We start from the raw sequence: 26,752 nt of genomic DNA, 5'->3' as shown, positions 1-26,752 counted from the left end.
CAACAAAAAGAGACCTAGGCTTCCTAGTTCCAGCGTCATGAACCCTGAAGCTACAACTGTTATCTGGGAATTCCTAGGAGAATTTACTCTCTCCAGTCTCATCACTAGTGGGACCTAAACACTGTGGGTAGCAAGGAAAAGCACCTGCCATTTTGGTAAGCATACACTATATGTGACGTTTGATCAAGGCAAAAACTGTTAGTGTAAAATTCTAGAAAATGTTAACGAATTCTATGTACAAACAGATACGGGTGTTTCATTGTTTAACGCACGCACGCACACAATTTCCTATTCAGAATACTTTACAAAAAGCTTTTTTCATAATTTATTTTCCTACCATTATTTTTTCTATATTTATCCTTAAGAATGCCGTAATAAATTAATGCTTGAAAATGAAGTTTAACTGCTTCATCAAGGGGAGAATAGGTACAGGTGAACCAACAATGATATTCCTCTCCCCTCTCCCCATGTCCGTAAAACCCAGCTTGCCGATCACATCTCAGCTTTTCTCCCCATGTAGGTCTGAGAAATCCCAAACTGTGGTTCATCTGTGTTTACACTTGTTCTACTAAATATAAACTAGATCACGATTTTGGATCTCTTGGCTGGTCCTCTCATCATCTTCATCGGATTGAGACTCCGCTTTGCTAGGATTCCCATATTCATATTCAATAGGCTTCGGATAGCTATAAGGGTAGCCGTTGTCATCAAAAAATCTTCGAAATGTAAATTCATAAAAAGCATGTTCGGGATGTTTACCGTTTTTATACCATCCATTAAGCGTGTCATTTACATTCCCTTCCTTATCCTCACTCCACAATTTATCTGGGTCAACTGGATCAAAATTCGACGTGTCGGTGGGATGAGTAATCTTAGGAATGTAAGAAGCGGGCTGCTGCCGCAGATCGCTCGAAAAATCAATAGACTTAAAGAAAGGATGTGCTTTTATTTCATCTGCCCCATTCTTGCCTAAGCGATCTTCTGGCCCGCGGCAAAGCTTAATAATAAGGTCAGATGCTTCTGGAGTTAGTTTTGCTTGTGCTGGGATGTGCAGAGAGGTTTTCCAATTGATGACCTTTATGCAAAAAAATAAGACACATAACACACAAAAATTAGAAGACAAGTTTTTACCTGTCAAAATGTCCAAAGAGAACAAACAGCAGCTCAACGTCTTTGGTAAATGAATTTCTCAAGACATACTGACACCACATAGCCAAAGGTGAATGCATCATTGCTCAGATAGACTGGCAGAGCATGTGCCCAGAGTTTCTGCGCCTATATAAATATGTGGCACTCCTTACAGCCAACATTCTAGGGACTGTGCAATTCAAATTAATTCATATGGACCCCCCCTCACCCTGACCAACACATTCATTCTGTGCCACCATCAAGTGATTCTGATCCTGTGCCCCAGATGAACGATCGCTGCACTACCACCTGTGATTGTCTGAACGTTCTCCTCTAGCCAAGGGCTCTCTCAGCAAATCAACTGGGATGAATCATAGAGTTGAAAGGTACCACCAGGGTCATCTAGTCCAACCCCCTGCACAATGCAGGAAATTCACAACTATCTCCCCTACACACACCCAGTGCCCAGAAGATGGCCAAGTTGCCCTCCCTCTCATGAACTGCCTAAGTTCATAGAAACAGCATTGCTGACAGATGGCCATCTAGCCTCTTCTTAAAAACCTCCAGGGAAGAAGAGCTTACCACCTCCCAAGGAAGCCTGTTCCACTGAGGAACCGCTCTAACTGTTAGAAAAATCTTCCTAATGTCTAGATGGAAACTCTTCTGATTTAATTTTAACCCGTTGGTTCTGGTCTGACCTTCTGGGGCAACAGAAAACAACTCGGCACCATCCTCTATAAGACAGCCCTTCAAGTACTTGAAGATGGTTATCATATCCCCTCTCAGTCTTCTCCTTTTCAGGCTAAACATATCCAGCTCCTTCAACCTTTCCTCATAAGACTTGGTCTCCAGACCCCTCACCATCTTTGTTGCCCTCCTCTGGACACGTTCCAGCTTATCTACATCTTTCTTAAATTATGGTGCCCAAAACTGAACACAATACTCTAGGTGAGGTCTAACCAGAGCAGAGTAAAGCGATACCATCACTTCACGTGATCTGGACACTAAACTTCTGTTAGATCGCATTTGCCTTTTTAGCTACCGCATCACACTGCTGACTCATGTTCAGTGTTTGGTCTACTAAAACCCCAAGATCCTTTTTGCACACACTACTGCTCAGACAGGTCTCCCCCATCCTATAATTATGCATGTGATGTTTCCTACCTAAATGCAGAACTTTACATTTATCTCTGTTGAAATGCATTTTATTGGTTTTAGCCCAATTCTCCAGCCTGTCAAGATCGTCCTGTATCCTGTCTCTGTCTTCTACTGTATTTGCTACCCCTCCCAATTTAGTATCATCTGCAAATTTAATAAGCATCCCCTCTAATCCTTCATCCAAATCAGTTATAAAGATATTGAACAACACAGGGCCCAGGACAGACCCTGAGGCACTCCACTAGTCACTCCTCTCCAAGTGGATGAGGAACAAGCACTCTTCGGGTGCGATCTGTCAACCAATTACAGATCCACCTAACAGTAACAGGATCTAAATCACATTTTCCCAGTTCATCTGAAATGATGAGGGAGATGGCGGTGAAGAGACAATTCCAACCCAGTAGCCCATTTCAGGTCATAACTGAAATGCAAATAAACTCTGTGGCAGACAGCATAACGCAGAGTTTATTCTATTCAAATGCAGCGTAATGCTTGTAAGGTGTATATATTTCTGTTTATAGCAGTTATCTTTCAAACTACTAGTGGAACACATCTGAGAAAGGTATGACACCAGATTACCTTCATCTGCGTTTCCAATGGTGTATGAGCCAGGAAGGGAGGTTGTCCCACTAACATTTCAAAGAGAATCACCCCAACACTCCACCAGTCGCAGAGCTGCGTATATCCTAAAGTAAAGCACACTCAGTCGTTAAGATGCAGCAATATCAAGCTTAGCTTGACTTTGAGAATGCACCAGCTATTTTGTCCCTCTAAAAATTACACGGCCTATAATATGTTTTCAGCTCTCGCCCATTCACTGCTTAAGGGCTGTTCTTCAAATACTAACCCATGTAACAGGCAACTGCCATTACTAATGAACCCTCAGACAACAGCTCTGCTGCACGCAGCACAGACATACCCATTTTCACATGTCTGTAACTCAACATATGATAAAAGATTCAGAAGAGCCAGAGTTGTGATTACCCCCTCCCCTCCGAGAGGGGCAACAACATTAATAAATTTTCAACATCCATTAAGTACACCTCAATCCCGTGTGCCAATACGACGTTATCCAGTGCTGCCTGCTGTACAGGTACACCGGCTGAAGCTTATTGACTTTCTTTGATGAGCTGGATGTAGGATCTCATTGTGGAGTTTATAAGAAACCTGTGAGATGTATTTTCCTTCCACTGGGATATAGTGCATTGTTGGAAGGCCTCTCGTATTAGAACGCCAGCATAAATTGGCCATTTATGGCCTATTTTGCATGACTGTGCCACATACAGAAACGGGTATTTCAACACTCCTGCACCTGGTTAACTGACAGCGAGGCTTCCTGACTAGCGTGAGGGGAGGGGCCGTGGCTCAGTGGTAGAGCATCTGCTTGGCATGCAGAAGGTCCCAGGTTTGACATTTGATATTTGAGAACCTTTGTCCTCCCGCTTTCCTTTGGCCTGTTATTTTCAGAAACTAGCAGCCGAGAACCAGAACAAGTGAAAGTGTTACCTGTTCGTAACAATACTTCGGGGGCAATGTAATTGGGTGTCCCGACAAGCGAGTGTGCCAGACAGCGCTGGTGCTGGCGTGCTGCTCGACGTTCAAGCGGCTTCAGCCTGTCTCCGCACCTGCAGTTTGCCGGATCTCCCCATTCATTACTGAAATCCATGCTGTCCTGACGGGGGTGGTCACCTACAATGCAGAAGCACACGTTCCACTCATAAGCTTTACATCTTGACCAAGTGCCGCACAATCCACAAAGCCCTACGAATGTTGATGGCACTTGTTCATAAACCCTTGCATGGCTTTGCAGATGATCTTAAATATCTCCCCTCCCCCACGTGAGCCTGAGCTTGCTCGAAGTCGGGCCAAAACTTGTTTTTTACTCTTAAGGTCTCAGCCGAAGAACTGAAGTAACTGATTATTGAGTAATACATAAATAAATAAAATGAGACTTAGTTCTCAGTATACCTACCTAGGTTGCTCCCCAAGCCCTTATGTTAATTTACTAGGTCTTGACTGAAAAGGATACGGATTTTTCCAGTTCTTGTGCCGAAAGTACTGGCTTGGCAACTGCCAAGAGAGCAATCAGCAGTGAACTGACCGTGATCCAGGGCGCGCTTGGTAAAGCTTTTAAAGGGCCAGTTTTGTGCTGCTGCGCAGTGTGGCAACAAGGAGGCCATTTCGAGTCTGCACTGGTGACCATGAATGACAAGATTGCCCACATGCATTTGCTTCTCCTGCCCACGTATTTATTTTCTGATGATGCCCCACAGGCACAGTTCCTGGCATGCCCTCTGCTCCCCCTTCTTTTCAAGTGCCCACCTCCCATTTGTTCAACTTTGCCTCCTTTCTTTGATGTCCCCAAGTCCCGGTAAGTATCCGATCTTCTTTCTACCACCAGGGCTACCTTCACCCATCCGAGCACTCCGCTTTCATTATGTTGTCAGAATCTTTAATGACGAGCACATCCAACACAACATCCTTGGCCACCCTGGCGATCATGAGATCCAGATAACCAACTGCTGCCAATAGGTTTGGAAAGTGAAAAAGCGTTCCTGATTGTTCACCGTCAGTGATTCTTCTATGTTTAAGGAACACCAGTTTTTTAAACCATCACTGGGGTGACGATTAGTACAGGCTCATCTCTAGGGGTCTGCCAGGGGAGCTTTTATAAACTTGAAGAGACGTTTTCTTCCCCCTTTCAGCCCATCAATGTGTCTCGAGCCCAGGTATATATGCGTAGGCGAATATAACAATGTGGTATAGTCACTTCGGATCGTTGATTGCAAAGCTGCAATTTACAGGTATTGGTGTGGAGCCTACCCCTAGCCTACCACTCCACGGAGCAAAGTTGATTTCTTTCTACGTTTTTAAAAATTATAGCTCACCTCTTCACCATGTTCATGAAACTTTTGTACATAATGCAACAATCTTTCTACCTGTTATTTTCAAACAAATCTTGCAGAGCCAAACCTGCAGAAAACACCCTCCTTTTGAAGGTAACGTCAGCAGTCAAGAGCAGTGTGGGAACAACAGCGCCACTTTCAGGGGAAACAGTAACTTACGGCAAGAGATGGGAGTGCCAGGAAATCATGGGTTTTAGAAACACGCATTAAGAAAGGGACCTTCATTACAAAGACCGTGTTCAGTTCCACGGCGGATTATGCAGATGGCATCAGCACCTCGATAACCCTGTCACAGAATGTGCCGGTGCTCAGTCAAACAAGAAAAGGCAACTTTTGACCAGTAAACACTTTGCTAGCAAATGCTAAAGGACAAATCACGGTAGCCAATGACGTGCTTTAAAGGACTAGATTTTGGGAAAAGGCTGTTTTGGGACAAAAGGCTTTTCTTACCGCTCTGGTAGTATTTGGAATCATGTGTCCATCGAAAGCCAGTACAAAGGCCAAAGTCAGTTAATTTGATGTGGCCGTCGCGATCAATCAGAATGTTATCAGGTTTTATGTCCCTGTGAATGAAGCCCATCTTATGCACGCTTTCAACAGCACAAGTCAGCTCTGCTATGTAGAATCGGGCCATATTCTCTGGGAAAACACCCATTCGGATTAACAGGCTCATCATATCTCCGCCCGGAATATAGTCCATTACGAAGTACAAATTGTCCTTATCTTGGAATGAATAGTATAAACGAACTACCCACTCATTGTCAGCCTCCGCAAGGATATCCCGTTCAGCTTTAACGTGAGCAACCTGGTTCCGAAGGAGCACGTCCTTTTTGCGAAGGGTTTTTGTTGCATATAAGGCGTTTGTATCCACCTTCCTTGCTAAGCACACTTCTCCAAATGCCCCGATTCCAAGGGTCTTAATCTTAACAAACATCGATTTGTCCATCTTGGCTCTTTTCAGACGGATGTAGTTGGACTCCTTTTGGCATAGCATTTTCCTCATTTGATCCTGGGCTTCTGGGGACAGCCCAACCTGTGCAATAAAGGGGACATTGGACAAGTGAACAAAAGATCTTCGGTTTGAAGCAACATCTAGAGACATGTTTAAAGATCAGCAAATAAAAACTTTGGTTCTTAAGTATTAAATAAGGAACAATGCTGCCAAACCTTTTTAAAAAAAACCACACACACACACACAACATGTTAGGAAACATGTTAGGAATTTTTTTTAACAACCACCATTCAGAACAACAACAAAAAGACATAAAATGTGAAGCCCCAAGTAATAGTTAAGGGACGATTCTTCCAAAATCATACACCAAGAGCCATGCACCAAGAGACTCAGGACTGATGAAAAATTACGCTGACCGTTGACAGGGTTGGGGAAAATAGACAAGCTGGAGGCAAGGCCTTCCCGCTGCTCCCTCAAAGCCACACGCTTCTGGGGGAAAGGATGACTATAAGGGCTTTCCTTCATGGAAACTTCCCGTATTGCCGGCGAAACTAGGGCTGCTCATCAGGCAATCTGATTTAATGCAAGTGTGTTTGTGATGAACTGCACTGAACCTTCAAACGACGTAAGACATGACATTAAAAAAATATATCCAGCCAGAGAAATAATGTGAGCTCTAAATAACTGGACCGTTTTCAGTATGCAGAATGAAAGGGGAGGAAAGAGAACAGTGTAAATGTGTCAATGAACCCTTGTGCAGAGCACAAGCCATAAAGTGCTACAAAACAGGGAAAGGAAAGCGAGATTAGTGAAATTAGTAATCTGATAACAAAAAGACGTCCAAGTAAACATGCTTAATTTGAAATGCAGGTAAGCATGCAGAGCCTGCAAGAAGGGTCCATGCTATTCTTTAAATATAATACCAGGTCTCCAAAATATTACTTGCCTAGCCAGTAACGAAGGCTACAGATGTCAGGAAAGCTTCCAACACCTTAATAGTTTAAATCAGCTGTTAGTGAAAGTGAAAAGGAAAGAGACTAAGCATGAACATTTCAAAAGAGAAAGAATTCTAACTTGACACATCAGCAAGCTTTACAGTTTCATAAAGACACAATTTCACAGGAAGAACTTTTGAGAAGGACAACCAGAGGGGGTCACAAAAGCCCTGAAAAGTACTTCACTCAAGAGTCCAGCGAAGGTACGATGCAAACCAGAAATCCATGCCATGCAGCTGAAATACTTTTGCCTATTTTGGTGCTGGAAAAATTAATCAGTCAGTTCCAGGACTTCGCCAGCATATGCTGATGTGTAACAAAACAAAGGAGCTCAGTTTGGATTTGGATGATACCTCACGGTCAGTGTTGGAGCCTCCATCCGTAGGAGAGGAGATCCCAAGCATTTTTCTGACAGAGCCCTACCGCATGACACCATAAACAAAAAATAAGCAAAGTCTATCGGTACTCAGTCCAGCAAACCCAACCGACTTTCCATGTTTGGTGTACCAGATGGCAGCAGGTTCCACCTCAAACAGCGACCAGTTTGTACATCAGAACCAAGATCAGACTCTGAGAGACTGGTCCTGGGGGAAATTAGCATCATTGGTATTTGGTATTTGAGGAAAGGGATGCTTAATGTCCCTGGCAAAGCCCTGCATGCTTCCCCTTCACCTCCTGGGCTGGGCACATATCTACAAGCTCCAATGGGTTCCCTCCTGCCTCTCAAGACTCCTCCAGTCGTTTTCTCTGTGATGGGCAACGGAAACGTTGCCCTGCTGCATTTCTGGACACTTGATGACTTCAAGCTCTTATCTGACTCCACCCAGACACTGTTAACTTTGCCTGAAACTGTTGCAGAACAGCTCCACAAATCTCACAGGATTCTCTTATCACAGACAGGATTCCTTTCTCTGGCCCCAATCCCTCCCTTGGGTTTAACTGTATGTCCTCAGACTGCTCCCAAGAATAAAAACAGCCCACAGAGCAATTCTTAAGATGCCTGCTTGCACTTAGAGAGGGTCAAACAGTTTATTCCTTTATTTGGGGAGGCTTAACGAAACAGAAATGGAAAACGCCTTCCCCCTCAAAAGCTTGTTTCCGCAGGTATGCTCTAGACCGGAAGCTGACACTAACTGCTTATGCCAGTTTAAAGAAACACATATCCATGGCTTGAGGCCCAGGGGGGACCACACTGGAAGGAGAGAGAGAAAGAGGGAAAGAAATAAAGCACACTACAAAAATCAATATGAAGATTTACGGTTCTGTGTATCACCTAACACATGACAGCAACTGAAAGGGAGATTGCACAAACATTGCCTGGATTTACACTGTAAGACAGCAGTTGATCATAGAGAGAAACTACTACAAAGCCTGGATGAAGCTTTTCTATCCTACTGAACCAGACAACCGTTCACATGGCAGACGCATGTTAGCCTCCTAGCATAACTAAGGCAAGGTAAATGAAACACATTTAGTTTAATTGGTAACAGATGGATGGAAGTCTTTAGATTTTCCCGCGTAACTATATAGCCAAGTAACCAATTTCTCTTTTGACTGTGAACTCCACCTACATATCTGCATGCTTTATGCATAAGAGGTTTTGCTGTGAGGCAGCTTTATGCAGCAGAAAGCATCCTTTAGTTTCTTATTCTGCGGGTGTAAAGTTTTATTAGTCCCACTATTCCTTCATAATCTGCATCTACAAAACAGTTCATATTAGAGGATGAGGATGACTTTGAAAAGCAACTGGTTTTTCACTTGTCCTGATTCACCCGTACATCCCCCATTAATGCCACTGATGCTCTAACACTTGACTTGAGATCTACTGCTGATGCTTTGGCTGGTACCCTGCTACTCTGCCAGAAACATCGGAAACCTTCCTCCCACCCAAGGAGACATCTTCTGGCAGAAGGAGGCTGGAGGAAGCCTTCGGATGGGTAGGATAAAAGCCATGATATCTTCCATACCAGAGAAATGGAAAACGTGTACATCAAATTATCTAAGGCAACGAGGGCAGTGGTGAACTGGAAACGAACAGGGCAGATCGCTGACTAAATGTGCTCAAGCATAAAGCTACACCTGGCTAAATCAATGCCTCGCAGAACTGTGGCAAGAATGACACTCTGCAGACGAGAAGGACAACAGGAAAAATAACTAAAGGCATTACCCGCATCATCTCATTTTCCAGCTGTTTCTTGCGATGCAGGCGCTGTTGATGAGACTTGAGTATGTTTTCCACGTGCTGCTCCATGAAGAATTTAAAAGCCTGAGGAGAGTAACTCTGAATGCGGGACTCCCTCCTTTCTTCGTCCCTCTTGTTTTTCCTGACGGGCACAGGCGAGGTGGTGATGAGCTTCTTGTCTCTGTCTGTCCCCTCACTGCTCTCATTCCTTTCACTCTCTTCTTCCTTAGGTAAACTGAGCGGATCCTCTTTGCTCGGTTTTGCCACAGATTCATACGAAGCGACAGTCGGACTGGGGTGCAGCAAATGTTTTGGGTACGGTGGGGGTGGACCTTGATAATTGGGAACCTCTGCAGCAGGTGACACGACAGTCAGACTGGCACACGGCCCCTCGGGAAAGGAGACGGGCTGGACTGCTTGCATCGGCTGTGACATCCAAGCAGGGTGAGTAGGAGCTAAGGCAGTCTGCAGCTCTGGTTTCAATACACGCATGCTTTTCACTGGCTGTTGGATAGGAGCAGGAGTGACAGCAGTTACTGTGGTGGCTGAAGGTTGCGAACTGGTAGTGTGACTCTGTCTATTTCCAAGCGGATTATTGAAGGAATTTGAGCGTACTGGAATATTTGGTTGCCATGCTGGGACCTCATGTCCGTTGCCGGATGAGGACTGGGGCCAAGATGTCGGAATTCCAGGCATATTGATGTTGTACAGCTCCATATTGTGGCTGTTTCTACTTGGCACTATCATAGTCTGTGGGATATTGCCATTAGGGAAGGCTGAAGGGACCACCGATCCTCCTGCTTGCATTTGCAAAGCTGTAGGGCTTTGCCGGCTAGTCGGAGATACTGGGTAAGGAGGCGGTGCTTGGCGATTTGCTGAGTTGCCAGGCACAATGTTTTGATGAACAACATAATCAGTCTGACAATTGCCGTTTTGTATTCCAGCCCTGCCAGAGGAAAAACTAAGTTTGCTGTTAACGGAATTCTGCATGATGATGGGCTGCCTGCCAACAGGAACGGAACTAATGCCTCTTTGTCCCTGGGCAGGAGGATTCATAGGTGATGGGTTCACGGGTGGGGGAGGATAGCCCTCCTGCCACGCTCCTGGAGGTACTGGAGAAATGCGAGAGATCATATATTCCATGCTCCCAGAATAACGTTTGGTTTGAGAAGTTGTTTCCCAGGAAGAAGGGGGAGGGGTTGTTCCTCTGGGGGGTGGTGTCTGCCCTCTAGGGGGTGGAGGAGGAGGCGTAACGCTCCTGACTTGAGGCGGAGGTGGTGGATTCGCTCTTTGCCCGCTGCCAGCATGAGCCTGGGCAAAAGCTGCAATTCCAGAACCAGACACGGGTCTTCCTACCTCAGCCTGAGGCATAGGACTTTCTGAGTGGAAAGTCAGGCCATCTCCCGGTGCAGGTCCGTGTCTCTGGGGCACCAAGGATTCCTTAGAACCCTTCCAGCTCTGTCTGCGGCTAACTGGTTGCTGTACACCCCCTGCTTTTTGGGGGGAAAAGGAGACAGTCACATTCCTATGTCATGTTTTTTAAAACTGCCACCTGCACTGTTGTATCTGTTCAGGCATTTTAAATACTCAATTTCCCTCACGTGTGGAATACAAACAAAGGCTAACTTCAAACACGTCAGAATAAATCATGGGATGGATTAACGTTCTAGTGAAAAACATTACTTTGAAAGAACTGTATTTCTCGAGAGACCACCCACATATCTACGCACAGGAGAGGACAGCGTGCTGTGCCCCCCTGGTTTGACTCTTTTACGCTCTGGGAGGTTTGGAACTCCATCAGGATTTACTCCAAGAAATGGCAGGTGGGGAAAGGATTAAGCATTTGTTCCCTCTCCCATCTACTCTAGTCCACCACCCCCCATCAGCTTTTCACTAAACAAAAGGTGCTGGTGTGCTGTCATCCAGAACTCTGAGTAATGTGTATGTTCAACACATAAAACAAGACTGAGTTCTTACTATAGATTGGGTTGCAGGAGTTCTTTGAACGTTCTGAAAGGATGCACAGTATATACCACTGTACAGTTCCAGTTTTCTCAACATCTCCTTTCTCCTACCAGCTTTTTACACGTACACTTACAAGTGATGACTAATGTATGTTCTCTTTGCTGAGACTACGAATAGAGTACGCGTACCTGGCTGTTTCGAGCCTGCATTAATTGGTCTAGCTGCGGCTGCTGCCATTTGTTCCCGCCGAGGATCTTGGTAGCTTATTTTACTGATGAACTCGATTGCTGCTTCTATGCTGCGGCTTTTGGTGTGCATTAGGGCTTGTACAACCATGTCCTATTTGGGGGTGGGAGCGGAAGAAAGGTTTCAAAATTGTGACAATTCAGAACAAAAGAAGAGCATGAAATCATATTCTCATTGCAAACATGGGGGAAAGGGATCTCCAAGCAAACTTTTGTTCAGCGTTCAGCCAGTATCAGTTGCTAAGCTCCTTATGACGATGTTAAAATATAACTCTCTGAGCACCGTGAAAGGCAACATTGTTACTTGAACAGCAGTCAGGCTTTTGTAAGCTCCTACAATAAGTAAAAAAAGAAACTCACCATGTCCAACCCGAATAAAGGGACATTCCTCAGTTACTAAAGGGGTCTTCCCCATATCATGCAATGAAGAACCGCTTCAGTTTTTTACCTCATCAAAGCCAGCAGCCTGTAGATCTTGCAGCATCTGTCGATTAATTCCCGACGGTCCTCTTACTGAAGAACTGGCTTCATTTGCGAAGGGAAGAAGAGAATTTCGGATTTCTTGCAAAGCTTTATGGTAGGTGACAAATTTCGGGGGATTTCGACCTTGTCTGGGATCTTCACTTGATATTTTACCCGCGCTTTGCTCTGCTTTTGCAGCCTCCGATGGCTTAGGCAAATTCCTAAGGCTCTCTCGTATTTCTTGCAACATTTGCCGGCTGCTACCAGTATAGTTACTGGCAGGAAAAGTTTTAGGCCTCATTTGTCTATATCCTTCTGGTTTCTCGCTTCTCTTCATGAAAACATGTAACCGTAGAACCTCTAAGAAAGAGTCACCTTCCACACACCCGTCGGACAGAAACGTCAGACAGCTACCCTCCAAAATTCACCGTTGACCTCGGTTCTAGTAGTTGTACTGATTCCAATTTAGGCCAGCCAACCTAAATACAAACAGGAGGAAAACATTGTTATGCGATTGGAAAATGCTACCGATCCAGCATTTTTACTTTTATATGGATTTTCACTTCCAATCTGACCTGAACATGTTTTTCCGTACAACCTCCCCCTAGGACGAGGCACTGAGGCACAGAGATGATCTGCAAAGAAATGCTGACTTATGAAACACATCTCTGACTGGGAATTTGTTTTCCTGCTGGGAAAGACCTGAGATTCGTGTTGCTCTTGGGACTCTGTGAACAAGCTATCCCGGTAGGGTCTTTTAAGCAGAGGCTCTCAAGCCTGTGGGTTGAGACCCCCAAACGGGTTGTGACGCTCTCACAGATGAGTTGTGAGGCCAGGAACATGGTGAAATGAGAAAGGAGGCTTTGGGAAGCTCAATGGTAAGTTTAGGTTTGCCTCTGCATAATGCGAAAAATGTCCCTGAAACACTCCCTGGTGCTCAGTAACGCTACGTATGTGCTTATAAAGACAAAACAGGAAAAATACAATGCAGGCTCATTCAGTATGACTGGAGATCCTGGCAGTTTATGCTGGGGACAGGGAAGCAGACAGGAGTTGCTTTTCATGTGGGTCCAGAAAAGGTTAGCACTTTGACACGTTTTGACCACCACCGCCCGACCTCAGGCAGCCAACTGCTTTTGAAACTGAGGTTCCTGTCTAAGGGTTTTTGCCACATGACAAGATCTGAGAGGGAAAATCGCACTGCGCCATGCCCGGCCCTAAAGTAACTGTTCCCATGCATGTCCGCCACGTACCCGCAGGCACGGTCCAGCTCCCGAACCAGCCAGGCCAGCCAAGGGCAGCGGTTCGAGAGGCTTCAGCCCGCCCTCCTCCTTCAGACCCGGGTCTTCGAGTCCGCGGGCGGGCTGGAGAGGCAAGCGCTGCCTCCTGTGGCCTTCGGTGGGCAGCGGAGCGGGAGAGAAGGCGTCCCCGCCTTGGGGGGCTGCTCAGGTGCGACGCCTGTAGGCTGCCCTGGCCCCCGTGGGGGCCGGACGGGGCGGGGGCGACTGAAGAGCGGGGCCTGGGGGAAAGGTGCTGCAGCCCAAGGCACCCTTCGCCAGGCAGCAGAGTGGCCCGTACATTGTCGTGGCCTCTGTGCAGTCCCACATGGGATTTGCGCATGTGCAGGCCAGCCGCGGAAATTTTGACTATCAAGCTTATCTGTGTAGAGATAGGGACGCTCCCCCCTCCCCTCTGTCAATGGCTCTTCCCGCCATTTGGTCCCGTGACAGAGGGGGGAGGGAGCGGCCACCCTTCAGTTCCTACTTCGCCGCTGTGGGAAGAGGACTTATTAAAGCTTCATTGTCTGCATTCTCTGGTAGGTCTAATTTCAGTATGGCACCTTTCAAAAAGTGCACTGCCTGTGGCACCAACATGTCTCGGCAGGATGACCATGACAGGTGCGTTCTTTGTTTGGGGGAATCTTATGTTCCTTCCGCTTGTTGGGCTTGCTCCCGTTAAACCAAGAGGGCCCGCAAAGATCGGGCGAGACATCTGAAAGGGGCACTCTACGACAAGCAAAGCCCCGGCATTCCTTCCACAGCCCAATCAAGTGGGGGGGGGAATCGCCCGTCGACTTCCAGCACCCTCGTTTCCCCAAGATCTATCTCAAGGGCTGGTAGAACAAGGTTTTCAGCTTCCAAGCAACCCGCGGCTGCAGTTAGCAGGTCGTCCCGTCCATCTGGATCGCCTCGCCAGCGCTCCCCGGTGTCTTCAAGGCCTGACGGCCATGCTAAGCAGCTATCCGGGCACTCAAAGAGGTCGCCATCCCCCCCAACTCCCTCTTCTAGGGCATCTCGTTGGGCAGGTTCCACTGCTCCCCAGCAGTGCAGCCCCTCCCGCTATGTTGCCTCTGGTCGCTCGGGTTCCCAGCGCCGCAGCGCCTCTCGGGCTCCAGGTCCACAGCTGTCACCCCGTCATCATAGATCCTCCAGGAGTGGGGGATCATCTGGCGCCAGCAGCCTGCGCCGGGAGCAAAGTACTCCCCAAGGGGCCGAGCCGCATTGGGACCGCGACCCTGAGCTCCAGCGCCGAGAACAGAGCTCTCAACATCGGAGCCCTCGCACCGGAAGACCTGCCTCCAAGGGCTCTCGTTCCGGACGATCCGCCTCCAGGGGCTCTCGCACCGGAAGATCCACCTCTCATTCCGTCCCGGATTCACCTAGGTACCGGCGCAGAGGCCGCACGCCGGGCTCGGCACGGAGGTCTGTCTCCCGCTCTACTCCGGACCCCAGACGCCGGCAAGGAGATGATACGCCCGACTCGGCGTGGCAGTCTCTGACCCTTTGGCACCAGGCCCGTGTCTCACCTTGGCACCGCACGCCAACCCGGCACCAGGCCCGTATCTCACCTCGGCACCGCACGCCAACCCCCCCGGGGCGCCTGGGAACCGCGCAGACGCGTCCCATCGGCACCGTGCGTTGGAACCGACTCGGCGCCACTCCTCTCCGATCCAGCACAGCAATGCCAAGTCGCCCGTGCACCGCGCAGTGAGGTCTCCTGGGCACAGCACGGCGTGCTCTCCTCAGCGTCGTAGATTGAGTGAGCCGGCTCATGCTCCCCAACGGCACTGGAGGTCTGCTTCATATCAGTCCCGTCTCTCTCATCGTAGCCGTTCACCTGTTTTGGACAGCAGAGATGTGCTTGTAATCGACTGCTCTGAGTCTGATTCTATTTCCTCCCGTCGGGGCCATCTATACCACCCCCGCCACAGGGAGCCATCGCGTAACTAATGATCGTCGAGGTCAGGCACTCCGATGCGAAGGGAGCCTTCAAGCCGGACGTGCAATGCCGCCTCCCCAAGGAAGGTTCTTCACTACACCTCAGACGACCATTCTTATGACTCTGAAAGAGATTCCAAGTCTGCTTTGACCACGTCTCCAGATGATGTTGTAGGGGACCCTTACCCAGTTTCCCCCACTGAGGATACTCACTCCTACAACGAGCAGTTGACCAGAATGGCCAATGCATTGGGTGTTGTAGCTGCTCCGATTGAACAAGAAGAGTCAGATCCTATCATGGATGTTCTCCAAGACTCCTCTTTTCGGCCAGTCAAGGTTCCAATGGTTAAGGGTATCAGGAAAGTGGCCCTTAAAAATTGGGCAAAGCCTGCTTCCTACCCTCCCATTCCTAGAAAGGTAGAAAATCTTTACAGAGTGGAAGATGAAAATTCCTCCTTCTGATATCACCCCCCAACAATTCGCTGATAGCGGAGACCCTCCCTAATAAAGGAAAACCTGGTCCCCACGCAGCCCCTCTTGATAAAGAGGGGCGCAAACTTGATGTGTTGGGGAGGCGTTTTTATTCAGCAGGCTCCTTGGGTCTAAGAGTGGCCTCGCACTCTGCTCTGATGGCTCGTTACCAGATGTTACTCTGGGAAAGGGTGGGGCCCCTGATGGATTTCCTCCCTGAGGATAAGATACCCATAGGTAAGGCTATGCAAGCTGAGGGATATAAGCTGGGGTGCCACCAGCTCTACGCAGCTCGCCATGCTGCTGATGCAGCCAGTAAATCGACTGCTTCCAGCATTGTGCTTAGGCGCCATTCGTGGCTTCGCTCTTCTAATCTTCCATACGATACTAAGTCACGTCTGGAAGACATGAATTTTGATGAATTCGCTGTTTCATGCGTCCACGGACGAATTCCTTCATAAATTCAAAAAAGACAGGGCAATGGCTAAATCTTTAGGGGCCACCCAAACTCCTGCCACATCCTTATCTAAGCCTAGATACCAGCCTAAGCAGAGCACATTCTACAGAAAGGGGTTTAGATTTGGGCCCAGTTCGTATAACTACCAACAGCCTAAACCGCATTACCCGTCTCAGGAGCAGAGAAAGTTCCCTCCCAGGGGCAGGGGAAAGAAATGGGACCGGCAGTCTTCCCCAAGGGCTTCAGGGAAAAAGGGGTCAGCATGACTAACCGCCCATGTTGGGGCCATAGTTCAAGTCCCGAATTTTTTCAACCGTTTGTCTGGTTTTCTGCATCGATGGTTGTGTGTTACTGATGATAGCTGGGTCCTGTCAATAATAAAATCAGGATATATGTTGGAGTTCTCTGCAGCCTCCATGTGGCCCTCCTTTGTCCGTGCGTACCTCTACACCCCCTGAGCTTCTCCAAGAGGTATCTGAAATGCTCCACAAAGGAGCCATTTCCATGGTACCAGTTGATACCCTGCACCAAGGTTTCTACTCACGCTATTTCCTGGTTGACAAGAAGGACAGTGGTAAGCGTCCTATTTTAGACCTCCAGGATCTCAATGAGTGCATGTACACTCGTACTTTTAGGATGGTGTCCATCTCGCATATTTGCCTACTTCTTACGAAAGGAGTTTACTCTGCGGTCCTTGACCTCAAGGATGCCTACTTTTATATTGCCATTCATGAGAGTTATAGGCGGTACCTTCGTTTCACCTGCGGTCAAGTTCATTGCCAGTTTAATGTCCTCCCTTTTGGCCTGTCCACCACCCCCAGGGTTTTTTCCAAATGCATGGCAGAGGTGGTGGGTTACCTCTCTATGAGGGGTCACACCATCTTTCCCTATTTGGATGATTGGCTGTTGGTTTCCCATACCCAGTCGGGTCTGGAGGATTCAGTTTCTGATGTCATTGATCTACTCTCCTTTCTAGGGTTGGTGGTGAATTATAAGAAATCCCACCTTACACCTACACAGTGCATCAAATTCATTGGCGCTATCTTAGATTCGCAGGTGGGCAAGCTCTTCCCCCCTCCTGAACTGATTTCAGCCATTAAGCGCCTGGTCACAGCCTTTGGGCGCAACGGATTCCAGAAAGCGGTGACCATTCAAACGTTGCTAGGTCTGATGGCTTCTACCACAGCTGTAGTTTCCCTGGCTAGACTTCACATGAGGCCAATGCAAAACTGGTTCCTTCGTCATTTTAAGATCAATGTGGACCCTCAATGGAAAAGGCTTTCCATCCCTAGATATGTTCCCCGATCCCTGAACTGGTGGTCGGTTGCTGACAATCTTTTATTAGGTATGCCTTTTGGCTCCCCTTCATTCGACGTCCAGTTATTTACTAATGCTTCCTTGAGTGGTTGGGGCACCCACTGTGAAGGGCTGACTGCCCAAGGCAGATGGTCTCGGTGGCATTCCAATTTGCATATTAACATGTTGGAGCTGCATGCGATAAGGTACGCACTTATTTCTTTTGCAGGTATCGTGACGGGAAAGACCGTGCTTGTGGCTATGGACAACAAGGTAGCCATGTACTACCTGAACAAGCAAGGCGGGACAGGCTCCTTAGCACTTTGCACAGAGGCAATCGCACTGTGCAACTGGGCGGTGGCCCACAACGTGTCTATCTCTGCCATCTACGTAGCGGACACAGACAACATTATCGCAGATGCACTCAGCAGGGACACGTCAGTCCTTCACGAGTGGTCTTTGCATCCCCGTTACATACAACCCATATTTGACAAGTGGGGCAGGCCAACCCTAGACCTTTTTGCCATGGACCTCAACACCCAATGTCCTTGATATTGCTCTTGCGCATCTCTGGATCCTCTGTCCCTAGGGGACGCTTTTCAGCTGAGATGGCAGGGCAGCCTAATGTATGCTTTCCCCCCAATTCCACTCCTCAACAGAATGGTGAGCAAAATTGTGTCAGACGGAGCGTCCATCATTCTAGTAGCTCCATACTGGCCAGAGACCCTGGTTCCCGATTCTGTGGAACCTGGCCAGGGGCAGAATAATTCCCCTCCCAGCTGTGCCGGACCTGACTTCTATAGGTCAGGTAAGGCACCACGATGTTCCCTCCCTGCACCTAACAGCTTGGCTCATTCAGTAGTGTCATCTTTTTCACAGGGGGTGGTGGAGATCCTTCTATCGTCTCGCAAGGTTTCCACCAGAAAGTCCTACAGGCTTAAATGGAACAGGTTTGTTAGGTGGGCACTAGCAGCCGAATTAGATCCCTTTGTTTGCCCCTTGCCAAGAATTCTCGACTATTTAGTCTTTCTAAAAGAGAGTGGTTTAGCCAATTCGTCAGTTAAACTACACCTGGCAGCCCTCTCTGCCTTTTATGAAGGGCTAGAGGGCAACACCCTTTTTTCACATCCCTTATGTAAACGGTTCTTGAAGGGTTAAAATAATGTTTTTCCCCATTAAGCAGGTGATTCCTCAGTGGAGCCTGTCTTTGGTTCGTTCCCAGTTAACTAAAGAACCTTTTGAGCCCCTATCTTCGTGTGGTTTAGACTACCTATCGTACAAGGTGGCCTTCCTGGTGGCCATCACCTCAGCTAGGAGGGTCGGCGACATGCGAGCTCTCCGTCACGACCCCCCGTTATTTCAAATCCATGCTGATCGAGTGGTGCTACGCACTACTTTAGAACACCTTCCCAAAGTTGTTTCCACCTTTCACACCTCCCAAGAGGTAACCTTACCTGAATTCTTCCCACACCCCTCTACTGTCGGGGAGGAGACACTTCACACTTTAGATGTTAGGAGGGCTTTATTGATTTATTTAAACCGCACCCAACAGTTCAGACTTCATTCCAATCTGTTTGTCTGTTTTACGGGGCCAAAGAGGCCTCTTCTCAATCTATCTCAAGGTGGGTGACACAGGCCATCAGGCGAGCTTATGACCTTGCTTCCGAAGTATGTCCTCTGCAGGTGACGGCCCACTCTACCAGGGCCCAGGCATCCTCTGCAGCCTTTTCTTCCTCAGTGGATTTGAGGGACATCTGCAGAGCTGCCGCTTGATCATCGGTGTCGACATTCATTAAGCATTACGCAATAGATGTTGATGCATCTGCGGAAGCAGCAGTGGGAAAGGCTGTTCTCATGTCAGCTCTTAAATAAAGTTTGAGCTTTGCAGCCTCACTCCCGCCTCCTTGTGTTTTATTAGCTTGCTATTCTCCCATGTGGGACTGTACAGAGGCCACGACAATGTAAAACACAGTTGCACTTACCTGTAACTGTTGTTCATTGAGTGGTCCTCTGTGCAGACACACATCCCTCCCTCCTTCCCCTCTGTGGCCTGCTGCAGCTCTCTGTAGTGGTCCCACGGCAGCGAAGTGAGAACTGAGGGGTGGCCGCTCCCTCCCCCCTCTGTCACGTGACCAAATGGCGGGAAGAGCCATTGACAGAGGGGAGGGGGGAGCGTCCCTATCTCTAGGCAGATAAGCTTGATAGTCAAAATTTCCGCGGCTGGCCTGCGCATGTGCAGATCCCATGTGTACCTGCACAGAGGACCACTCAATGAACAACAGTTACAGGTAAGTGCAACTGTGTTTTTATCCTCGCTTGGGCTGAGGCGTATCACGCGCAGGGCCTGCCTGCCTTCCTGCCTTCCTTCCCCAGTGGCAAGCCACTGCGCCCTCTCCCCTTCCCTGAGGCGGAGCGGGAGCCCAGCTTTCCTACCCACCTGCCTGAGGGAGAGGGGGCCAAACCAGGGGAGCCCCGGGGGGGCGCCACCGCCACTACTGGGGCCCCTCCCGGGAAGAGCGGCACAAACGTCTCCTGGCGTCAGTGGCGGAGGCGGCGCCCATTCCTTCCCCCCTCCCCGCAAATTCTTTCTCCTCCACTCCCCCCCCAAAAAACCCGGTTTAGTTCCAGCCCGTCATTTTGTCCACGGGCCCGTCGCCCATGATGCCTGGAGGTGATCCTCTTTCCCGGCTTCCCCTGTGCCTCGTGCCCACTGGCTGGCTGGCTCTCTCCACAGGCCTCTCTATGGTTGGTTCCCTCGCCTGCCCCTCCACTTCGGAGGGCTGCGCGGGCGGGGGTGTCGCCTCCGCTTGGCGGAAAGGAGGTGAGGGCTGGGCCTTTCCTCCTGGGGAAGGGGGGCCGAGCGGGGAGAGGAGAGGGAGCGTCAGTGCACGGGTTTGCGCGCTGCGTGGCGGAGGGAGGGCGTGCGCGCGCCCACACCAAACCCTCCGCATCTTTACCAAATTGGACCTAGTTGAACCGTATTATCGCGTTAGAATACGGAATGGGGACGAGTGGAAAACGGCTTTCTCTAGTTGCTTTGGAATGTTTGAATATCTGGTCAAGCCCTTCGGTCTTCAGGGGGCCCCTAGTGTCTTCATGCAAATGATTAACGAGGTGTTACATGACTTACTTTTTAAAGGGGTGATTGTGTATTTAGACGACATTTTGATTTATTCAAAAACTTACGAGGAGCATGTGAAATTAGTCGAAGAGGTACTAAGACGCCTCTGGGACAATCAATTGTTTGCAAAGTTGTCCAAATGTGAGTTTCATCCAGAGACAGTAACCTTTTTGGGGTAAGTGGTTTCGCACAAAGGCCTGGCCATGGATCCTGAGAAAGTTGGATTGGGAGCCGCCGACTACACGCAAATAATTACAGCAGTTCCTAGGGTTTGCCAATTTTTACAGAGGGTTTCTCAACAATTTTGTGCAAGTGGCATAACCCATAATGGACTTGTTAAAAACGAAAGGGAAGGGGAGTTCGGCGACTCTGCCTTCCTCCTGGTTGAATTGGACGCCAGAATGTCAGCGAGCTTTTGACACAAAAAAAAAACGTTTACTTCTGAGCCTATACTGAAACACCCTGACTGTGAGAAACCTTTGATTGTTCAAGTGGATGCTTCCGATGTGGCGATGGGGGGAGCACTACTGCAAGTGGGGGAAGCGGGGCAGCTTCAACCCTGTGCGTATTTTTCTAAAAAGTTTTCACAGTCAGAATTGAACTGGCCATTTGGGAAAAAGAGGCGGCCGCAGTTAAATGTGCTCTCACAGTGTGGAGACATTTCCTAGAGGGGTCGACGTCCCATTTGAAGTGTGGACGGACCATAAAAATGTAGAGGCTTTAAAGGAAACGCGCAAACTCACAGCAAAGCAGGTGCGTTGGGCTGAATTCTTCTCCAAGTTCCGTTTTGTTTTAAGGCATGTGCCCGGCAAGCAGAATCAGTTGGCAGATGCGCTTTCTCGACTCCCCCAGTATCAGAGCAAGGTGGATCGTCCCACGAACTCGCTATTTACTCCCGAGCAGCGGGGGGATTTGCCTGGCCGTTCTTACTCGCTCCCAAGCATGAGAGTCCCCTCCCTTGGAAAGGCTGCCGGACTCATTCAAAACTACCTTGACTCAAGCCTGCCAGACAGAAGAAGCTGCAAATAGTCTGTCCGAAAAAATGACTCGGCGGGGGGAGTTCTGGTTTAAAGAAAATAAACTGTATGTTCCTGTTTCTCTTCGGAGGGAGGTGAAGGATCGGGGCCATGGTTCCAAGGTGGCAGGGAATTTTGGTTTTGTTAAAACCCTGCATCTCTTACGCAGGCAGTTCTGGTGGCCAGGGATGAGAACGGACTTGGATTCTTTTATATGCAGTTGCCCCACTTGCGCTATAGCCAAAAGGGTGGTGGGGAAGCCACTTGGACTTTGGAAGCACCTTCGGCCCCTTGGGAAGTTATTACCATGGATTTTGTCACGGATCTTCCCCCCAGCCCCGGGAAAACGGTACTATGGGTGGTCACAGACCTTTTTTCTAAACAAGTGCATTTAGTCCCTTGCACAGGACTTCCCACAGCTCAAAAATTAGCTCGATTGTTTGTGTCACGTCTTCAAATATCACTCCTTTCCGCGCAAGGTGGTCTCGGATCGGGGCCCACAGTTTGTGGCAAAGTTTTGGAAAGCTTTCCTTAAATTGGTGGGGGTGGAACAGGGGTTATCCAGTGCCTACCACTCCCAGACCGACGGCCAGACAGAAAATGTCAATTCAGTGCTAGAGTGTTATTTGCGTTGCTATGTAAATTACCACAAGGATGATTGGGTGGATGTTTTGCCTTTTGCAGAGTATGCCTATAATAATGCCTCCCATCAGTCCACAGGTTTCAGCCCGTTCCATGTGATATACAGTAAAGACTTTGGTCCCTTTGGTAATGTGGATCTTTTGGGGGAGGGGGCTGGTACTGAGGCGGCCAACAGGGCGAAAGTAGTACAAAACACTTGGCCCTGGTTGCAAAAGAATTTAGAGCAGGCCAAATACAAAGCACAAGCGGACAAACACCGTTCCCCGGGGTGGAACATCAAGGTGGGGGACCAGGTATATCTGTCCACAAAAAACCTTCACTCCCTACGCCCCTGTCAAAAACTCAGTGAGAAGTATGTGGGACCTTTCCCAGTTGCACGGCTCATTAATGAAGTCACAGTGGAACTCAGCCTTCTGAAGTCCCTAAGGGGCATCCATCCAGTGTTTCATGTCAGTTTGCTAAAATACGTGCCTGCACCAGAATGGCACCCCAGTCCTGCCCCCGAGCTCGGGGGCGGGGGGGAGGAACATTTTGAAGTTTCCAAGATCCTAGATTCCCGGATCTGGGGTAAGGTGCTCTACTCATGATGAGTGGGTGGCTGAACACCACGTAACAGCCCCCAGTCTGGTTCACCAATTTCACGATGCTTACCCCCAGAAACCTCACCCGATTGCTGGGAGGGAGGGGGGCCTTAGGGGGAGCAGAATGTCAGGCCTTTGCTGTTAGCAGGAGTACAGGCTCTTGACATGGATAGGCCAGAGTCTGGCTACACATCAAGTTCTTGGTTCTCATGCCTGTAACCTCTGTGTACAGTTTCACTCATCCTGTTTTCCACAGCTGTGCTAATGTTTAGTCTTCCTTTCCTGGGAATCTCTTATCTCGGGGTTGCTTAGCCATTGTTTACCTTCACAGCCTGTAATGCTTTTAAACATGAAACCTATGTTTCGCCATTACCAGCCTCATCTGCCTGTAGGCAGTCAGTCCTTTAATCTGTCTTTTTGCTCCTAATAAAGTATTACTGCTTCAGAGTGACCTGCCTAGATGAGTTTGCTTATGGGATGCTAGGGACAGACGCCTGATCCTGACTACCATTTTGGTGTGTTTCATCGGAGCCAGGTGGATGCACTTGGAATCCCTCACTCCCAGGATGTCAGAAGGAATTCCAGAGCCCCTTTTTTCCAACACACATTTCTGTCGCTCAGTTTAGTACATTTCACATGCAGCAGCATGAGCCTACACAGCAAAAAGGTGCACCGTAGGAGGCAAGTGGTCAGTTTCAACGTCTTCCTTAAAGCTGGGACCTCTGAGCTTCGGTAGAGAATGAGGGAAGGAGAGAACAACACGACTCAAGTATTGTAACTAAAAAGCAACACAACGCACCTTTCATTAGGAAAACAAAGACACAGAAATGAGTTAAAGAAAGGCTAGTTGCACGAGGAAGCCAGTGACATTCATTTAGGGTGCTTCTAGGTTATATTGATTGTACGTTGATCACAATATTGGCAAATATTTTTACAGAGACCCATATGTAAAAAGTTTAGAATGATTTTTTATTGTCTTGTTTAAAAAGCAAAGCTCCAGGACCTTTCAAAGAAAAACCTTTTCATTCAGTCCCATGTTCGGGCTAGAGCCAGTTCAGCAGCAATAATAGTCTGTCTCCAGCCAATGGAACTGAGGAACTCTAGCGCTGACAAAAGTTGAGCAAATACTGAGGTACTGCTGTAGCCAGGACACGAGAGGACTTTCTTTTTTAGCTTTAGCCACCCTTCAGTCATCTATAGACGGGCACTGGAGTGGGTCATGTGGTCCTGCTGAAAGGCAACGCAGCCAGCAGCTCCTCCCTCCCCCTCCATGTGTCAGCAAGGAGCCCCCCCTTCCTCCTCCTCAGCGCCGTCCCCTTTATTCCGTGGAGTGCGCCTGCGCACAGCGGCCTCGGTTGCCTGGCGGCAGCTGTTGACAATGTCAAGCACACCAGAGGGTGGCCGAGCGTCCCCTCCATCCAGCGGATGCGCTGCTGCTGTGGTGGCGGCGGGATGGAGGAGGGGGTGGTGCCTGAGTTGGCCTGTGTCCATAGTTTGAGGAAAACCACTCTCTTGGTTTTCCTCAAACTATGCAAAACTGAATTATTGAAGAGAACTTTTCCATGCAGGCAATGGGGGAGCACTGTACAAAATGCTTCACAGAGGTACTTGGATAAGTAGGAACTGTGGTCTACACGAACGTATATAGCTTGCTGTAAGTAGGATCCTACTATGTATTTTGTATCACGTAATGTGTCATGTTAATACTTACGCTTTGCTTCTGTTCTAGTTCTGTTGTTTTTTAAAAAGATTTCTGGTCGGTTCCACAACCCTAAGCCTATGTCAACGTCCCATCCTGTTGGTTGTATTGATTCACTAGCGAGGTAAAGGTAACGGTCGCCTGTGCGAGCACCTGGGTCATTCCGGACCCACGGGGCGACGTCACATCCCGACGTTTCCTAGGCAGACTTTGTTTGCGGGGCGGTTTGCCGGGGCCTTCCCCAGTCGTCTCCCCTTCACCCCCAGCAAGCTGGGTCCTCCTTTCACCGACCTCGGAAGGATGGACGGCTGCGGCGACCTGCAACCGACTTCCGTCGGGACTGAACTCGGGTGGTGAGCAGCGCTTGGGCTGCAGTCCTGCAGCTGACCGCTCTGCGCCACGGGCCCATTCACTAGCGACAGAGATGTTAACAACATCTCCCCCCCCAAAAAAAACCTGCCCCCACCCCCCGCAGCAGTCTCCCGCAACATACAGACGAGCCCTGTGCTTCATTGCCCTGGGACGGGGCCCCCGCGCGCCCCGCCCCCTCCAGAGGCCGATGCCACTCTCCCGCCCGCCCTCCCGCCCTCCCTCCGGGAAACCACCCCGCCAGCGCTGGCCACCGCCTCTGCAAACGGCCCCGCCACCAACCGCAGGGCCGCGGCAGCCCTTCGCGGGGCCGCCGGGGCACCGGACCACGCGGAGCCGCCACTGGGCCGAGGGGAGCGGGGCCGGGGGGCCGGGGGTCTCGGGCGCGCCCCCTCCCTCCCTCTCCTCCCGGAAGGCAGCCGGCAGGGGCCCCTCCGCTCCAGCCAGGGGAAGCCCACCGCCCCGCCCGGCGCAGGACGACGCCAGGGCCCAGCCGCGGGACAAGAGCCACGCGCGGACCCGGCCCGGCGGGAAACACACCTGGCGCCCTCAGGGCCGCCCGGCCGCCCGGCCTGCCTTCCCGGGGGGGGGGGCAACAAAGGCCGCGGGGCCCGCGCGCGGAAGGCTGGGGCCCACCCCCCGTCCCTCCCTCCCTCCGCCTCGCGGGGGCCGCGCTCCCTCAGCCGGAGCCCGCGGCCTTCTGCGGAGGGGGCCCGCGCGCGTGCCCTGGCCCCTCCTTCCTTTCTCCCGCGCGCGCGCGCCCCCCCGCCCCCCCCCCCGGACGGACTCACTGCGGAGGTTGTGGATGAGCTCGGCGTGGCTGGCGCCCCCCGACTTCCAGGCCATCGCTAGGCAGGCTCTGCGGAGCAGGTCGAGGGCCGCCTTCAGCGCCGCGACTGCGCACAGCAGCTTCCCCAGGAAGGACGCCCCCTCCCGCGCCGGCGCAGGCGCCGCCCCCTCCGCCGGAAGGAGGGGCCGCTCGGCCGCCCCCTGGCGCGCTCCACAGGCCCAACCGCCGCCGCCGCCGGGCAACCGAGGCCGCTGTGCGCAGGCGCCACGGAATAAAGGGCGCGGAGGGGAGGGGGGGGACAGGGGGAGCGGCGCGTTGCCTTTCCGCAGGACCACGTGACCCGCGAGGACGCGGGGCGGCGCCTCAGGCAAAGCGGGAGGTTGGGTCAGACTGGGGCAGCTCTCGAGGGGATCACGACGGGCACCCTGTGGGCAATGCCTGGGACACCTGCAAAGCCGGAGACCACACAGATCAGCTGGCTGGCAACGCTTGGTTACTTTAAAGCGTCTGAAAGAGTTAATAAAGTATTACTGCTTCAGAGCTACCTGCCTGGATGAGTTGACTTTTGGGATGCCAGGGCCAGACGCCTGATCCTGACACCCAGGATGTCAGAAGGAATTCCAGAGCCAGTTTGAGGAGGTGAAGAGTTAACGTTTCCTATATAGTGAAACAAACCTTGTTTTACATGTTGTGTATCTTAACTCTTTTAGACACTTTAAAATAACCATAAATTACCAGCGTTGCCAGTAAACTAATCTGTTTGAGAATGTCTTCCTTAAAGCTGGTACTTCTGAGCTTCGCTGCAGAATTAGGGAAGGAGAGAACATGAGGACTCAAGTATCGTACGTAGTACAGCTATGAGCTGCACAATTCAGTTGACAAATACTTAAAAGCGACATAAAGCGCCTTTCATTAGGAACACAAAACCAAGGAAATGAGTGGAAGAAGACTTGCACATGCAAGCCAGTATCCTCCTTTTCATAATGTCTGAAGTGGCTAATACAGGGTGATCCTGAAGTATATCGAAAAGATCTAAGGGAATACCGACTTTGGTATGTCTAGAACTTGAAAGTTGGAAAACACAATTGACACTGTACTG

The 26,752-nt window shown here is 49.8% G+C and overlaps 1 protein-coding gene across 2 annotated transcripts; it reads right to left on the bottom strand.

Annotated features, from left to right (window-relative positions):
* Nucleotides 1-469: 469 nt before the first annotated feature.
* LOC130480149 (serine/threonine-protein kinase LATS1-like) lies at nt 470-12,397 on the bottom strand. Of its 2 annotated transcripts, none has more exons than XM_056852587.1 (7): nt 11,980-12,397; nt 11,475-11,625; nt 9,307-10,814; nt 5,643-6,225; nt 3,793-3,975; nt 2,866-2,972; nt 470-1,075 (listed from the first exon to the last, which is right to left on the bottom strand). In XM_056852587.1, exons 1-7 carry the CDS (start codon nt 12,328-12,330, stop codon nt 569-571), a joined length of 3,390 nt encoding a protein of 1,129 aa, XP_056708565.1. In that variant the 5' UTR covers nt 12,331-12,397; the 3' UTR covers nt 470-568. The 2 variants fall into 2 exon arrangements, with proteins under 2 accessions (XP_056708565.1, XP_056708566.1); XM_056852588.1 differs by having other exon boundaries at nt 9,307-10,811.
* Nucleotides 12,398-26,752: the final 14,355 nt, after the last annotated feature.

This window comes from Euleptes europaea, chromosome 7 (assembly GCF_029931775.1).
Source record: "Euleptes europaea isolate rEulEur1 chromosome 7, rEulEur1.hap1, whole genome shotgun sequence".
NCBI lineage: Eukaryota > Metazoa > Chordata > Lepidosauria > Squamata > Sphaerodactylidae > Euleptes > Euleptes europaea.
This window is presented reverse-complemented; position numbering and strand designations above follow the sequence as displayed.

Coding starts and splice junctions, on each gene's coding strand:
- LOC130480149 (XM_056852587.1), bottom strand. CDS start 12,330: ATGAAGAGAAGCGAGAAACCAGAAGGATATAGACAAATGAGGCCTAAA. Junction 6,226..9,306: donor TGGAAAATGAGATGATGCGG/GTAATGCCTTTA, acceptor TTTATTGCACAG/GTTGGGCTGTCCCCAGAAGC. Junction 1,076..2,865: donor CATTGGAAACGCAGATGAAG/GTAATCTGGTGT, acceptor TTTTGCATAAAG/GTCATCAATTGGAAAACCTC.